The sequence below is a fragment of the Centroberyx gerrardi genome, chromosome 10 (assembly GCF_048128805.1).
Source record: "Centroberyx gerrardi isolate f3 chromosome 10, fCenGer3.hap1.cur.20231027, whole genome shotgun sequence".
Classification (NCBI taxonomy): Eukaryota; Metazoa; Chordata; class Actinopteri; order Beryciformes; family Berycidae; genus Centroberyx; species Centroberyx gerrardi.
Genome location: NC_136006.1, coordinates 28,029,821 through 28,048,200, shown reverse-complemented (window position 1 = coordinate 28,048,200; position 18,380 = coordinate 28,029,821). Strand labels below are relative to the sequence as shown.

Here is an 18,380-nt window from a genome sequence, read left to right as displayed (position 1 = left end):
TCTGGGACCAGCTTCAAATGAATAATACATATATTGCAGTCAGAGGGGCTAAAACCAATATTCACTGAGAACAATTATCTTCTTCAGAGTACAATATACAGTGTTGTATTCAATCCTGACACCCTTTCATAAGAGGAATAAACACATAATAGTCTTACTTTATGGCTGATGTGTTCTAACTTAATGTCATTAGTGCAGACTCTGATGTAAAGGTTTGGCTTGAACTGAACGAATCAAATGACGTCTTTTTTCTTGGATTTTCTGTGGATGACGTTTGAGTTTCTGGTGGCGCTCTTTTTTTAGTCTATTCAGCCATGGTGGCTATCACTGCTCATGCTAACTACCCAGTTCTTCTATTCATACCAACAACCCCCCCCCCCCCCCCCCCCCAACCCAAACCCCACTGTGACAACCACTCTCCTAGATATGCACCACTACAGTCAAGACATGGCAACCACATTTGAGATCAAGGAAGGTCAAGGAGCAATTCAGAATGTGATTTGAATGCGTGTGTGTGACATTGTGAACTGACCTCAGTGCCATCGAGGGCAGTTCGATCATATGTCTTTCAAATAAAATGGAGGAACCCTCCGATCCCTTGGCCTTGGATTCCTTCATTAAAAATGTAATAGTTTTAGTAGAAAGCTGTGACCTTTGACTTTGTTTATATTTTGCACTATGCAATGTGTTTCAGGGACCAAATTGGTGCACTGGCCTATAGTGTGAATCAATTGATCATAAGGGAGTAAATAAGTCATTTTTTGCTGAAAGGCATCTTTAATGAGGATCGTGGTTAAAGCAGAATATACACAGTGAGGGGGAGGATGTGTATTTTTCTCTAAATAACCTCTGGCTCTAACCCAACTCCCCGAGAATTATCATTGGACTATGACCACTGTTTATCGAGTGGCTATAAGAAATGGCATTAGCTCATCCCTTTCTCTATCTATTATATTATCCATTATTCATGATTAATAAATAAATGAAGGTCGGTGCCAGTGATTCATGCTCATCGAGAGCCAAGTCCAGGCTGCGTTTAAAGCTGTGGCAGCGACGGGAAACGGCCGACGCTCGCCATTGTGATGTTGCAGCCTCTCGCTTTCATTGTGCGGTGCGGTCTTCATGTGTCATCTGTGTTTGTTCTGATTTAAAGCTCGCAGCGTTCCGCCGCTCTGTTCTCCGTCGCAGCAACAGGGGGCTAATGCAGGCTTTAGTACTTTAATGTCACACTATGGTTCCATGACAGCAAGCATGTCAGGTTATAAAATATGCTCTTTCTCTGGCGCTTCAGGTGACAAGCCAGGATGCTGTCCTTTACAATGCTCATACTGGGGAGGAATACAAACAGGAAAATCTGTCAATGGAGCGAACTGTTGAGACAGGCGCCGCGAGAGCGAAGACAAAGCGGTGGTGTGCTCCTCCCAGTGTATCACTTCTGACATGGATGAGACATCGCATGGGTGGCGGAGTGACACCGGGAAGCCAAACTCATTCTCAACCAAACGCTTTCTCCAAAAAAAAACAATGCTCAAACACAGTCTGCTAAACTGCAGAAATAGATGCAGCGGAGCGGGGGGAATACGAGCAAATGATATTTCAAGGGCAAAGAGGTCGGTCGACTTCTCTCGTTAATGCAAAAACCGTGCATCGGCAGAGGAGGAGGTCTTAATCGTCGAGACTTCGAATCATCAAGTGCCTTCACACATAGAAATGGACATATGCTCGCGTACGCTTTCAGCCGCGCACAGGGACACACGCACACAGCAACACGGGGACACACACACCATATTTGTTGTGTCTGTTTCCCGCCTACTAGCGCTACCGGTAAAGCAGATGGCACAAGCCTGAGGAAGTGTATACGAGTTCTGCTCCAACTGTACAGAGAGCGAGAGAGAGAGAGAGACAGAGAGAGAGACAGAGAGAGAGTGAGACTAAATTAAAAGTCTTATTTCAAAGCCTTGTGCCTCAGAAGAAGAATCCCTTTCTCTGGCTGCAAAAACAGCAGATTAAGACGACTGCAAGCAGGATCCGCGCGAGGCAGGTTGAAGACGCTGATGGCAGCAGAGGCCAACGAGCTGCATTTGATCTCTAATCACACTGAGGTTTCAGATGCAGGGCTGAGGAACCAAACACGATATCCAATTACCTTCAGCCACACTGACACTCCAATCCCATGTTAAATGTTGTAGGGATAGTGCGATGAGAACATCACCTGGAAGCATTCTCATGCCTCGAGCAGATCTCCGCCCCCCCGCCCTCGCCCCTTACTTAACAGGACACAGCAACGCGAAAGCTAAAGCATGCACATTTTATGGGCTCGTGAATATAGGCAGTCAAAGACAGCCGAGCGCTTTCAAGGAAAAAAACGCTGTCAAAATATGCAGAAGCGGTATTTGAATGTAAACACGCTCCAGTGAGGCTAATGGCATGTTTTCTGATTTTTTTTGATGAGTCAACAGAAGGGTTGCGTCTCGCCGCGGAGAGAAAGACGGAGAGGTAGGAAAGTAAACGTTACATAATGCAAAAGGCCCTGTCCTTCAGCTCAATAACAAGGTGCTACGCTACATTACCCCCTAAACCTCCATCCTACTGGCGCCAATTCTCATGGGGACCAGACACATTTGTGATACATTTATTTCAATATGGGACTTGCCAGATAAAATACCCTGCAGGATGTTGATCGGCAGCCCAAAATACACTGCATATATAGTTACTGCAGCTTCATCGCAGGCAGGCCCACATTATTCTCAGCGGTCCTAAGTGCTGTTTCCACAGGGGCTTTGTCAGCTACTTCCGAATGTTGTATTGGTAATGTGAGTTTAAGTTTAAAGCTAAAAACACGTACTTGGATATTTCATCCGCGCAAAATAAAAAGAGCGACCCTACAAGAGCAAGTGCCACACAAACATTCTAATGCGCCGCGGATAAACTCCCAAGGATAATTTTCCAATGATCAAAAATGATGATTTTCATATTGAACTCGACAGTAAAGAGTAAAACTGGATTCATGCTGCTCACTTGGTTTATCTTGCAATATGGGGGTTGCTCAAGAGCTACGCTTGGCACTCCCCCACTGACACTTGAAACGCATCTTTCATCTCTCGCCATTTTAAAAGCTTGGTTGAAAGTTTGAGCATGCACACTGCTGCGAAAATGCGCCACCCAATACCTATCTTCAGAAAAATGGAGCTAGATCAAAAGTGCGTTAAGCAATTATTTACAGCCGTAGCCTGCGCATTTAAAGGAAAACAAAGTAAATGCTTCGTTGATTTCCACAACTTGCCCAGATGCCATAATTACTCACATGGAGTGAACCGCACTGTAAAAAAAAAAAAGAAGTCAATTACTAAAACTTACTCTGAGGCACAACAGTGAAATACACACCCTGCAATCCTCTGTAATCTGTGTTGGATCATGGGAGACTTTTCGATGTTGTTTTTTTTCTCCTCTAGGATGCTGCTTTTTTTTCCTCCCTCTCTCTGTGTCTCGGTCTCTCTAAGATACTGATGAGCTCGGTACAGAGAGCCGGGCACTTTACAGGAAGGCATGGGGAGCCCTGCCCTCCCCTCTCGACGCAGGGGAATAAGTGGAAGAAACCCCGGAGAGACTCGCCTTTGAACAGTCCCCTCCCTCTTGCCTCGGGGACGCCGAGATCGACATCAATGTTGATCGGGTCGAGCCAAGCGGCAGCCATGAAACGGAGCCTTGGCAACGCTCCGTGACCATGTTTTTTTGAAGGCAGCTGCTGACCCCGTTTATTGTCTCGTCCTCTGGGGGTGACAATTCAATCAGGGGGGATTCAGCGGTCTCCATCTCCACCAAGAGATTCGCAAAGCTCTTCGTGGCAGCACTACTGAGACGAGCCGAACATCCATGAAATCTTTTCCTGCAGGATTCATGAAGGATTTAAGTTCTGAGACACTGTTAGCAGGCGTGCAGCGTCAATATTGGGAGAGAGTTGCATGTTGACAGCCTGTAGGCATTAGCAGTGGAAGTTTTAATAAAACAAAAATAGAAAGGGTGTGTGCAGAAAGTGAATTATGGCTCTCGCACTTTATCTCAAACGCGCAGTAAACAGCTGATTTGTATGTCCCCAGACGGCCCTGACAGTTCCCTGTAAGTACGAGGCACAAACTCGGAATGCGATTACCCTAGCCTAGGCAAATCTTCCTCGCCGCACCTCTGCTGTGTTGTCTCCGAACACAGCAAAGGTTCCACTCTTCACTGCACAGAAAACGCCTGCGTGGACCGCTCCAGAATTGGAGAATTGCCACTTTGCTGGGTTTTCTTTAGCCATTACTGGAGCGCGGGCTGTTTTCCCCGGCTCCCTGGATAACCACCGTCAGCTGTCCAGTCCCGGGAGGCCCGCGGCTGAGCGGGTAAACCGACGCCTCCCTCTAGTCTCTAGGTAGTAAAACACAAGGCCGCCCTCCCTCCCTCTCCTCCTCCTCCTCCTCCTCACAGGGGTCTGAAGATGCAGTGATTGCATCTCCCTGACAGAGGCAGAGCGGGGAGGAGAGAGGCCACCATTTTTACATTTCTAGAAGACAGGAGCGTAACGCATTACCTCGCCTTTTTCTTTAGATAATAAATTCCTCTATACAGTACATGGACGGCCCGAAATATTTGCACTGAAATCAAAGCACCGGTGACTTCACACCTTGCTGAATTCCATGCGCCCTTATTTTAATCCTCTATGGCTTCACTCAGCGCACATCAACCTATATAAAGGATCTATTTTTGCGCAGGTTATGGAAGCTCTTGCTGTTGTATAAGGAGGCAAAATCCATTCCAATCCCTCCTTCTGTTTGCAGGGCAAAGCTGATCTAATTCCCCTTTCTATCAATACATAATCCATGATAATGAGCTGTGCCGAATTCCCAAGATGAATATGCAAGGTTTTCTCTCCGCAGGCATTGTAAATAAAATGGAGCCAGCATTAATCGAAATGATAATGAAATACCTTGTGGAGATTAAACGACTTGGCCCACAGCAACCTTGGAGAGATCCAATAATTTAGCACAATATCAGAACATGACTCACGGAGAGAGAGGGGGAGAGGGAGAGAGAGAGAGAGAGAGAGACAGAGAGAGAGAGAGAGAGAGAGAGAGATCATAGGTGAGCAATCAGAGGATCCATCAAAAAGTCTGCAGGGGAGCCAACAGGGCCCCAGAGTAGTCCATTTGCATACATACATCTAAATGTTCCTTGAAGAGGCATTTGTTTAAAGGCTGAATTATTTTCACGCTCATCTTAAATATTTATTGGCCTATAACATGCACTACTCTAATGTCATAGCTGTCCCTTGCTTTCCAGTTTAAAGTAATAATCTGCGACATTTTCATATAAATTATGAAACTGTTTTGCTACTCTCTATCGCTGATTTATATAACACAATCGTAATTTAACCTAGACCAAGTTCATGAAAGCTTTTACGTTTTCTACTGTAAACAGCGACACACAGTAAGTGATACGTTTTGAAATAAATAGAGGAGAAACTGAGTAATTATCATGAGCAGTGATAGCCACCATGGCTGAACAGACAAAGACAAGAGCGCCACCTCCAGAAACTCAAACTGCATCAACAGAAAATCCAAGAAAAAGACGTCACAGTACTGGACACACTGTTTGATTGACAGGTGATCTGTGGGAAGTGCAGTGCAGAAACACCACAGCAATGAGCGCTGAGCAACAAAGATGGAGACAACATCAAACAAGAGGCACTTGAGCTCAACATAACCAGTTATGCTAATGAGGGTATTAGTCAGGCTAATTAATGCAGTAATTAGCAAATATTTCTTGGTCAACATACATCTTCACATAACACGTCGGTGGTATTAATATGAACTCCAAATCTTAACGCATTACGGAGTTATAGCAGTTTGAGCAAACTCAGTTTTCCTCATTTATGCAAATTTATGCAGCAAGGTGCAGCAGGGGGAGCCTGTGGTGTGAAGTTTCTATCATGTATTGTTCTGGAGTTATTGTGTGCACAAGACAGACAGTCAGTCAGTCAGTCAGTCAGTCAGACAGACAGACAGACAGACAGTCAGTCAGTCAGACAGACAGACAGAGAGACAGACAGTCAGTCAGTCAGTCAGTCAGTCAGACAGACAGACAGACAGAGAGACAGACAGTCAGTCAGTCAGTCAGTCAGTCAGACAGAGAGACAGACAGAGAGACAGTCAGTCAGTCAGTCAGTCAGTCAGGCAGTCAGACAGACAGACAGAGAGACAGACAGTCAGTCAGTCAGTCAGTCAGACAGACAGAGAGACAGACAGTCAGTCAGTCAGTCAGTCAGTCAGTCAGTCAGACAGACAGACAGTCAGTCAGTCAGACAGACAGTCAGACAGACAGACAGTCAGTCAGTCAGACAGACAGACAGACAGACAGACAGTCAGTCAGTCAGTCAGTCAGTCAGTCAGTCAGTCAGTCAGTCAGACAGACAGACAGACAGACAGACAGACAGACAGACAGACAGACAGACAGACAGTCAGTCAGTCAGTCAGTCAGTCAGTCAGTCAGTCAGACAGACAGACAGACAGACAGACAGACAGTCAGTCAGTCAGTCAGTCAGTCAGACAGACAGACAGACAGACAGACAGACAGACAGACAGTCAGTCAGTCAGACAGACAGACAGACAGACAGACAGACAGACAGACAGACAGTCAGTCAGTCAGTCAGTCAGTCAGTCAGTCAGTCAGTCAGTCAGTCAGACAGACAGACAGACAGACAGACAGACAGACAGTCAGTCAGTCAGTCAGTCAGACAGACAGACAGACAGACAGACAGACAGACAGACAGACAGACGCCACCATGATAAACGCCACTTAAAAGTCCAGCACACCATGTACCATGGTGGCAAAACATAAAATTGAGGATTACCACTTGTTGCAGTAATGTTACAGACTAAGATCAATTTATGTAATAGAGAATACTCAATGTGAACTACATGGCTTTGTACTGACTCTTTTTATGTAGAGATGCTAATTACCTCACGATAGTGTAGCTTATCCAAATGTATAAAAGAATATAGAAAATAACATGCATCAATGCAACAACCCTATCCCATGTTTGTTCCTTATAACTACTGCTCTCTATAGCTGGTACGTCTTTGTTATAATAAAGACAGTATGTAGTTTTATAATGGCATCCCTGAGGATTTTCTTTCAACTGAATGTAGCATAATTAGTTAAACTTAGAGATTATCACTGAATGCATGCAGAGCGCCCTGTCAATTGCAGCTCCCTTGCTTCCAAATACTATATTAGCTTTATTTGAAGATAAAGATACAAGTGTAGTGAAGAACAGAAGAACAAGATGGACAGAAAAGACAGAAAAGTCTGACACATATTTCCACTGTAGTCTTGAATCATGAAACACTGGGAAGCAAGACAAGCAAGAAACACTAAATAATACTGATAATTTCAAAACTAAAGCACCATTTTTTCCCATTAAAAAAACAGATTTGAAAGCATTTAAAGATGCATTGTCGTGCAACAGGACCACTATGCCTGTGCAACAAAAAGACTATTCCAGGCAATAGCACCTGTGTAGGACAGCCTACTTTTTACCACAGAGGTCCTGAATCTGTAGATGTTAACATCTGTCACGCAGGCTGTCATTCTGTAATTATAAGACTCTCTGACAAATGAGCCCAGCATTATACAGTCAGTATAAAAAAAAGCAAGGTTCAAACAACTGTTGACTAATTAAAGTGGACACATTTTTTCTTCTGGCATTTGCCTTCAAATATTCTTAAAGCTCTCTGAAAGAAGTTTCAATGCACAACTCATTGTTACCAATTACTTTCTTCTTAAGGAAGTGACAGACGACTGAGGAGGTAGGCAGGAAAAAATAAGCACTTTGATGGAGTTTTAACACTTGAAAAGTCAAGGCAACAACTGATAGCGCTCTTAAATTTTAGAATTAAAATATCTCAGCTGTAAGAGACGCCGTCTTTCCATGACTGGGAAATAGTATTCGTTTTATATATCTCTCTTTTGCTACAGCTTTGACGGATCTTTCTCTGTGTCTGACTCAAACTTATGTTGAAGACTTATGGATGGATATGGAAAATTAAAAATGTTGTCTCTTCAATGCAGCAAAATCCATGCCCAACCAACAAATATCCCTTTTATTAAATTACTGAATTATTAAAATGTTAACAATTTTTACACCGTTTTTCTAATAGGCTACAAGCTGTCTTTATCTAGTTATCACTTTTTATCTGGTTGGTAGGTATTATCAAACTGTTTTCTTTTTCTTTCTTAATTTTGACTGCACAGACTTTAGTTTACTGTTTAATCCTCACAAATGCACTTTACTGTACTGTTGAAATTGTGAAAGTTGTTTGAAATCTTTCTAAGGATGTAGGCCTATCTTATTTTCATTGCTGTACGTATTTGTGTAGTCGGACTATTGTGAGAACATGCTGTATGCATTTGTGTAGTGTACTAAATCTTTCCAACCAACAATTGGCAGTGGACCATCATCCCTAACCTGCGGCAAACACCCTTCCATCAGTGAATCAGTGGAGAATTATATTGTATTGGGAACAATGAACAAGCAACAATTGCCACCCAGCTCGCACAGACAGATGTCCGCTCCACAGGGATGAAAATGGAGGGAATAAGTCCAGCGCAACTACCCGTCGTTGCCCTGCGCTGGTGTTTTACAAGATCCTGGACGTTGCACTTATCAATTTACATGTTCGGTTTTATACTGTATAAACAGCGCGTGACTAAGAAGATGAGCTGGTATGACTTGTTCCTGCAACAAGCTAAGGAGCTGCACACAGGCTGCATGTCGGCCAGGGAAGCTCTCTCTCACACAGCAGAGACACTACGCCAAGATCCATTACACATCAGCACTCTAAGTGCTGAGAGAAACTGGCCCAACAATAAGACTTCTAAACTGAAACCGGTGTTTTATTTCCTCACGTTCGGAAGACTGTTTCAGCGCTAATTACGCTACTCGCTCTTGCTTGCATTTAGTGTTTTATTTCCTCGCAGTTTTAGTATATTATGTGATAAATGCTCAAACACAGCTATTTCTGTTTGTCTTCCATTTAGCCTATCTAAAGACACTTTTGGCCCTGTTGCAATTCATTGTTTTGGAAAATAAAAGAGTATTAAGTAATCGATCAGCCTCGATGGGCGACCAGTAGAAATTGCAACAACATTGATAGAACTTATCTGCTACACAAGTCTCAGTCTCAGCAGCTGGTCATGTAATAGTTGAGTATTAGTATTGATCAACAACCCTATCAGCCCCCACAATTATGGTCATTTTGTTGTATGAGGCAGTAAAAATCTTACTTTGTTGCCCTTTTAAGGTTAGAGAGAAGTTAGAGTTAAGAGAAGTTTGAATCCACAAACTGCCTGGGAAAATGTGAGTAGAGAACGTAGAATAACACCAAAAACTATAATAACCCTGTAGTAAACAATGGAAATGATGGTAATAAACACAATTTAGTGGCATCAAATAAAATGCACACACAGTTTACAAATTAGTCTATGTAGTTGACACATTATTAAATTCTAAAGAAATGCTACATTTATTTCATAAGGAGTGTGCCTTCTCTTGGACCCCCTCCCCCCAAATCCATTGGCCTTTCTAGTGTTCATCTACACATTTGTATGACAGTTGCGCTAGTGATATGACAAAAAAATGAACAAAAAAATGAAATGACTGTACATCAATGCAACAACCCCATTCCATGTTTGTTCCTCGTAACTGGTGTTCCCTATAGCTGCTAAGTCTGTTATAATAAAGGCAGTATGTAATTAGTTTCATAATGGCATCCCTGAGGATTTTTGTCAACTGACTGTAGCATAATTAGTTAAACTCTGAGATTATGACTGATTGCATATGCAACCGGAGCACCCTGTCAATTGCAGCTCCCTCACTTCTAAATATTAGATTTATTTGAAGGTAAAGAAACAACCAGCAGTTCACACAAGTGCAGGGAAGAACAGAAGTACCGGATGGACCTTGGAACAAAACAAAACAGTGGTCTTGTATATAGAAATATAGGAAAAATGATTTTTCCATTGCAATCTCTTGGCAATAAATTATTTATAGGTTTCTTGTTGTTAAGTGTAACAAGAAGACCATTCCAGGCAATAGCACATGTAATAAGCCACAGTACTTTTCCCCCTCAGAGATAGATGTTAACATCTGTCACACCGGCACTTATTCTGTAATTATGAGACGCGCTGACAAATGAGATGCTGTGGCAGCCTTCCGTATGACAGCTTCGGCATTAGTGAAGAATGGCATGGAAATGAGCGACTTACAGGTTTTGCCGGTCTCGTCGGAGGCGTCGGGGCAGTCGGGCTCGCCGTCGCAGAGCCAGGCCTCGGGGACGCAGGTCTGCCCGTCGTGACAGTGAAACTCCCCTACGTCACACAAGATGGCCTCTGGATGGAGCGAGGGGAGGGAAGGGTGGAGAGGTGGAGAAAGACACAGAGAAGATGCAGCATGAGGTGAACGGGGAGCGAATGGGTGAATCGCATGTTTCGTGGCTTCACCTTGATTTGCTTGAGAACCGAGCAAAATGGCGTGGGTGAGATGGCATTGATCCTAGCGAATGATTATTATTGTGAACTGCAGGTCATCTGCAGTGGAAGCACACAGCTGAATGGAACGCGGCTAAAAGCGGCGGCCTCTGAAGAGGCCGACACAGAAGTCGCCCAGGCATTGTGATTGTGACAGCCGCTCTAATCTAACAAAGACGTAATGTCCTTCGTGCCTTGGCAAACTATTACAAAGTAGCGTTGGTAAGTTTGTTCTTATCTCTTTGCCTCCTTGGGCGTTGTGCTTTGATTTTTGGGAGGGGGGGGTGGGGGTGGGGGGGGGGGCAGTGAAAGCCCAGTCAACTAAAAAGTCATCGCAGCCTTTCAATATAGCAAGCATCTGTCAGAGTGTTGACATGTTTCCTGCCAGCAGCTGTCAGAGACTCGGCTCGATCATTCAGGGGGAGTGACACGGGCTTTTGCTAAAGATTTGACACCGCAATGTGACCTACCGCTACCTTCTCCTCGGTGCCGGGGAGGAGCGGTAATTTGTTTCTAAGCTTAACCCGCAGACAATCAAACAGGCGCTAACTCCCCCCCCTCCCGCTCTCCCCTCCGTCTCCGCCTCTCTCCCAGTGTGTTCCTAACCCATTAGCGGTGGGAGTGGAAGCGAGTGGGAGAGTGGGAGAGCGGGAGAGCGGGTCCGCGGCGTTTGAACAGTGGGAGTGATAATTCAACGCACCACTGCTCCCTGCCCCCGGCACCCTCCAGCAAATTCACTACCCAGGGACAAATCTGAAAAGGTCAAACATCTCATCCATTCTACCTCTTCTACTCCCCCCCCCCCCCCCCCCCCCCCGATGCAATCTATCTGAAATCTTGCAACTTGATTCAAGGTCTCTTTTGAAATATTCAAAGCCTTTTTTTTTTTTTTCTCTCTCCGTGCGTTTTAAAAGGGGGACGTTCTTAAAAGTGTGAGCATACTGGTCATGCCAAAAACAGAGGCTTCAATTCACTGGTGAGCAGGGGAAAAAATGGCATCTCAAGGTAGGTATTGCATGAGAAAATGCTGCACTGGCCTTCTTTTTTTTTTGGTAACAAAAAAATGGAGCAAGGTCGATGTTCTCAACCAAAATAAAAGTATATCTTTCAAAATACATCTCAGACCAAATGAACATCAGCCGGCTGCAGTTAAGATGCGCTTTCTTAAACCATCACCGAGCGGCAAAATATTGTGATCTTCAGCTAAACATGTTGACAACTTGATAACAGCTGAGAGCCTCCATGCAGATTGTCACTTCTATAAAAATGATACAGCATAGGCCTTTTTATATGACAGGGGGAGAAAGCAGTACGTGACGTGTCCAGACTGATGGTAGAGTACACTTTTTTAACCTCCCTTGCCCTTTAGCACTGTATTTAACACTATAACTTTTCCACTCCAAACTTTGCACATACAGTTGCTATTGGTGAATCAATTAACCCTTTGCTCCACCTTAAATTCCCCTTCAGTCGCTTCAAAGTTAGAAAAAACCCACTTTAACCCATTTTCTCCATACTGTACAACAATGTCAATACATATTCTGTATCTGCTCGTTGCAACGCTTCACTGAAGCTCCGGCTGCTTAAATTGAGTGAAATATTCAAACCCAAGGCGCCATTTTTATGGCTGCACCATTACATCAAATGGAAAAAACCTAGATATATTGTGCATCATTTTGTTCACATTCCCCTGTAATTCAGCATGACATGTTTGGTATATTTGGAAACCTTGGGATGTTGGCTAGAATTTAAAATAAAGCTCTATGGGTTTTGAACAAAGCTTGGCCCTGCAACAAGCGATTGTAATGAGGGACCCAGCAGAAATAAGTGGTCCAGTCGAATTTCTTTTCTTTTTCTTCCCACTTTTAACATAACATCTAGTACCCTGTATTCGGCACTGAGCTTCATCATGAGCTGAGTGAGCCAATAATGTTTAAAGTAGATATGAAGACGGCCAACATTATTCACATTTCCAGAAAGGAAAAAAAAAAAGAACATTCACCAGAGCAACACATCAATAAACACAGCCTGGGCTTGGGGTAGGGGGGAGGCGTGCTCGGTTTGCAGAAGTCTCTGTAGAAATGTCTCTAACTCCTTTGAAGCTGAATTGATTACCATTGAAAAGCATAAGGCCGGTGGCAGAGGGGCCATTTCCTCAGCTGGCGGTAGAAGCCATGAAAGAGATGGCCCCTGGACCTCGGCGCAGCCCGGCTACCTATTGATGTCCTACCTTCTTTCATGCCACTCTGCCTTGAAAGCAAAGGGCCAAATATGAGTCATCCTAATGACCTCTTATGTCAATTCATCTTCCCCTTCAGATTTGTCGAACGCCTCTCCTTGACTCATACTCCGTTGTCGCTGCAGCTTTGAGGGCGGCATAGAGAAAAAAAAAACGGGGACAAACACGCAATAGAAGGAAACTACCCGGTCCATTTTTCTTTTTGTCCTCTTCCAGGTTTAAAATACCACTGCATTTGCATGAGAAAGATACATGCAGGCGCGGTGTATCACTAAGCAGTATGGTTATTTGCAGATAATTCTGTGCAAACAACAAGCGGGCGGCTATGGTAAGAACAGCAAAAAAATGTCAGCAGCCTTTAGTGAGCGGGGAGGGTGGGGAACAAACTGGTCCCATTACCATAACAGTGGGAAACGTTCAGCGGAGCTCAGCCGGGCACATTATCATGAGCTTCATTCCTGACACCCGACCGCCACCACTGGCACAACACTGTGGCTCATTAAAGCCATTGAGCCTTTGAAATGTGCCAGATTTTTTGCAGAAGAACAAAGTGTCATTTGGAGACAGGCAAGGCAGGGAAGATGGCTTGCAAACCGGGGAAAAGGAAGACCAGCCAGCGCTCCCTGCAGAAGCATACATTTTGATCAAGTTCGGTTTCGGCTTTTGCTTTGAGATGAGGTATGCACTCTAGAATGTTGACCCAATTACTAAACGCATCCAGCACTGCAACATGATCACTTAGATACAGCAAACCTCTGAATCTGGCATTTTTAAAACCGCATCCTCATCAGCTTCTAGCATCCTAATCAAGGATTATTTGCTCACTGCTATTAAAATCTGTGTTAAGAGACTGCCTAGGTCTATATTTCTCTTCCTAAACAATACCACACTCCAATAAGGAAAGCTAGGAGCCACTACAGCGTCACACATGCAGCTGGATCGCAATATACACACGGTCCAGCAATATGTTAGAGTGGATAAGTCTTAAGCCACACGCCTATTCAAACAAAACTCATGTTCTAAAAGCAGCCATGCAATACACTGCTTACGGCGCTGAATTAAATGTCAGCTATGTTGTTGAGCTGAAGAAGAAGAAAAAAAAAAAAAGAACGTGTCTCAGAATATTCCTCAACCGGGCCTATCTTAGAGTTGCAGGTTGAGAAATAACTGCTATCTCAGGAAGCTATTTGCAGCTCATCCAACTTGGCCGGCTCAACATAGAAAGCAGTGTGTGAACTTGACAGGTCAGTGATAGTCCATTAGACCTGTATTACACTCAAGGCACTCAAGGTCACCCAACGACCAGTTTGGGGCAAAATAGAATAGTGGAATAGTAGTTGAATACATTTGAATACTACGCTCAAACACACACACACAGAAAATGTAACGTTAAATGTTAAAGGGAAAATCCACCTTATAACATTTTATAACAATGCTAAAAACAACTATTTCTGGGTCTATTTTGTTGTTTGGTGGGGTGTTTTTCTTACGTGCATAACTGGCCAAACAGACGACGTGAAGTCCAGATATTTCTATCAGCTATAATAGAATTTTTTTAGCTATCTAAAACATCAACAGTAATTGTCAGGTTTTGGTGTCAGTCCCTCAGAATCAAAGAGCATAGGCTTCTTTCCAGACTCACTGTTTTGCACCGACGTTCCACAATCATACAGGGAGCACTCCATCGTAGAAGAGGCAGAGAGACCAATTTGTCTGTGTTTTGAGTAAGGGGCGTGAGTCTGGCTTTTTCTCGACTGGAAAAACTGGAAAAATCGTCATTGCTGCTCACCGCCTGCACATAAAACCCACAGCTGACTGCAACAAGTTCACGCCCCTTCTCTGGGGGTTGTTAAAAGGCATTCTGGGAAACGTAAGAAATCACTAAGTGAAGCAGAAGTAGACGAGGCAGGTTGAGGGAAAGTGGGTACAGCAAAACAGTAAATTACAACACTTCATCACAAAAGTGCAAGAGGTTTCCGAGGGTGGAACTTTTCCTTTAAGAGATGCATGGGCTGCGTAGCACCAATCAAGTGGATCTAAAGAGTTCAAATATGTATTTTTCACAGGTCTAATGAGGACAAGGAGCACAGAAAATGCACATGCACACACTCGCATACCAAAAACCCACCTGCACCCACGTGCACAAACATAGATTAGTGTATGCAAACCCTCTCAGAGTATCAGAGCAGACTTGGCTTCCTGGCCAGCTGCAGGTCATATGCATTATGGATGAGTAATGGGCTGTGGGCCAAACTAAGCAGGTTATTAAGTATAACCACAGTATAATGCGCTCTCTCCCTTAATCTTCATATCTTCAATCTGCCAAAAGTTGCAATGCAGTGTGACGCATCTCAATGATGCCTCACACCTTTATAATGAATCTTTATTACAAGCGTATCTCTAGAAGTGACATACGCCATGTGGTATTTAGACTTAAATGCCATCCACGTCAAGTCTGATCAGAATATGAAGACTGGAGAGAGTACCATGACTCTGCTCGCGCTGATGAACGATTTCAGAATGTCACGCCGCTTCTGGACGCGTGCCCACATTTGCACAAATCTGGGAGCGTCAGTTTTGCAGCAAGCCCACGTCCCTCTCTGCTGGATCCTTGAAAGATTAAAAAAAAAAAAAAAGAAGAATTCTTAGAGATCACTAAGCCAACCCGAGTTAGCGAATGAAAGGGGGAGAGAGAAAATAACGATGCACTAAGAGAGGAAAAAGTAATTGTGTTTACAGATTCTGGCGTGCAACTGGCTCCGGGAAACGCCGGCTCGTACCCGGGGCCTTTCCCCATGGCAACGCTGAGCAACTCTGCATTCTAGCCATGAAATGGGTAAGAAATCAATGCGGCAGGACTATGGGGCCTTCATTAGACACTGCCTGACCTTCACCACAGAGCGAGGTCACTTTTATTTTCTCAACAACAGCAGGGGCATGTCAACAAATTATTAAAAGGGAGCACCATAAGAAAAGTTTCAGAAGACAATGCTGGAATGGCCTCCTGCTCCTTGGCATAAATCCCCGAACCAGTAAACAATGAATGATTCATAAGACTGATCGCTGTGTGGTGTTTGCTGCCCTTTTACTCCACATGCAAGGGAAGGCTTTACAGTACAATGCATTCACAGAGAAAGCACTATATCCCAAGGGTTACTGAATCATCGCAGTAGTAATTGTTGTATTTGCCACGGCGGTGCTCTTCTTTGTATTCTCTGAGAATCATCTAAAGGTTGGTTTCAAAATGTTTTGTCTCAACAGCCACTCAACTTTTGCGAGATGATTTCTCAGAAGTGAAATTCTTACTTTGTTGCAGTTGTTCATCGATTTGGTTATTTTTCCCATGGCCGACTAACACAAGAAGCTTGCTTTGTGAACAAAATCGTGCTTGTGCAAGTCAAATTAGACACATATTTTAATCCTAAGAAGCAGCAATAATGTTACCACTGTTTATATTGTCCAGTTTAGTTGAGGCATGGAAGACTCCCCAATTTCCCCACGGGGATCATTAGAGTTTCGCCTGATTTAATCTAAGTTTGTTGACAAAAATCAGCCGATCAGCCTCATTAAATACCCTGGCTGTTTTCCTATCTTCACTTCGATTGCATTCCAACTTCGAATGAACCACTGAGAGAGGCTCTCTCAGAGAGACCAGAGGCTGTTTTTTGGTGTACTTATCTCCCCAGCTGAACCAAACTAAGGAGGAAAAACACTCCAGGGTTCAATTCAACCAAACAAGGTAGGTGTGAAAGTCATTACAGAATACAACTGTAATTAAAAGCAATATCTGCTGTTCAGCATGTGTTGGAAAGGTTTCCTTAATGGGGAATTTCAACCTAAACACAGTTCAGCAATAATCGATGAACAGCACCACCATCCGTACAGAGCAGTGTTTCTCAATCCTGGCCCTGTTGCTTCTCCATCCTGCCAGGTAGTTAATTGCACTTAATTGCAACCCAGATGTATAGAGCTTTCTCTTGCCTGAGAGATCACTCACTGCTGTTTAGGAGACAGTTTATATTCGCTCTTAAGTTTTGATGTGTCACTTTCTATGGGAAAAGTATCCATACGCAACACCAGAATTTCACTTGGCTGAATCTATAGTGTTTCAATTAGGGGAGATGGGACTATTGCAGCCCCACTTTGTGATTCAGGCTGATAAAATGGGTGGATTTTTACATAAAAATCTTGCCTAGTGCAGCTTAAGCAGGCCTATGCCAACTAGACGATGCCAAAAAAAAAAAAAGAAGAAAAAGACTTGTCAAAGGGGCAACCTAGAGTTCCAGAGTTCCTGTGCGAATTGGTTATTGACTGATGGGATGGGGATGGGACGCTCCTCTCTGCAGTCCCACTTTATGATTTAGACTGATGAGACGGCTGGATTTTTTACATCAAAATCTCGCCTAGCGCAGCTTTCAATAAAAGTATATTAACACTATAAGAACACGTTCCATTTTTTTTTTTTTTGAGGCCTCTGAACTATTCACTCCGTTGAGCCTCGCCTATGTGAATTTCATTTGCATGAGAGTGTGTCATTATACCGCCAATAATCGAAAAGACTCATCCCCCCCTCCGCCCCCCTCTCCGCTGCCCCATTTCCATGCCCCATCCAAGGTCACCTAATCACCGTGTTCCTTCAAAGACCTCCATCTTAACCAGGAGCAGTCAGAGGGATTTATGCCCCGGCCCACGTCATGATTACCAATCAGGTGGAGTAATACCTGCTTAAGCAGACAGGGTTTTTGTCATCATTGAGGGGTGAAGTGCCAGTCAAGGTTTCCACTGGGCGCGTCCAGTGCGGGCTGATACTCTGCAGGGGGGGCGTCAGTGCCTTGGGTGTAGCCTCCAGATTAAACTGCATTATGGGAGTGGAGTGAGAGCTGTTACGGTGAGGGATCACATCCTCCACGGCCCCACTGTACCGCCGCAGACGCTGAATGAGCCATTCGTTACTTATCAACAACATATCCACCTTGGCAAGTGACATATTACCTGGCAAACAGTACAAGAAGGTCCCTTTGACAAAGAGGCGCTACAGTACTAACTATACCGTACCTCGCCAATATAGCACTACCTTTTCAATGATAAAAATGCGAAGATGTATTTCTGCTCTGTAAATCAAATCGCAGCACCTGGATAAAGATAATCTAAATTTGAAATTGAAAAAGAACACGCTGAAAAGATTAAAAAATGATGTTTAGTAAGTCGGAGGGATGTCTTCTAAATCCTCAAAACAAATACACTTTCCCTACAGACAACTGGGTAAAAAACACAAAATGCATACAACAAAGCATAGAACAAATTCAAGATTTTGCTACTGTAAATCGTCAAGTGGAAATTGATTTTAATCAAGTAGATAAATGCTGAATTTCATCATGCTGCATGTCTACTCTTGCATCTTCATAAATATCCAAGCCTTTGGTGCATGAAGCTCTTCATACCAAAAGCAGCAATGGAGGAGCTAAAACATTACAGATCTATGGCTGAATGATTCACTCTTTAGAGGCTGTCAGAAGACAAATGTTTAACACATTAGGCTGGTTTCACACACAAGTTGATTGAGCTCTCTAGAATTTCT

The 18,380-nt window shown here is 43.7% G+C and overlaps 1 protein-coding gene across 1 annotated transcript in view; it reads right to left on the bottom strand.

The window, feature by feature from the left end:
- The window catches only part of lrp1bb (low density lipoprotein receptor-related protein 1Bb), a 252,324-nt gene that overhangs the window by 171,762 nt on the left and 62,182 nt on the right, over positions 1-18,380 (bottom strand). The window contains exon 4 of the mRNA XM_078285934.1: positions 10,303-10,425. Within this exon, the coding sequence (XP_078142060.1) occupies positions 10,303-10,425 (123 nt within the window). The remainder of the gene's footprint in view (positions 1-10,302; positions 10,426-18,380) is intronic.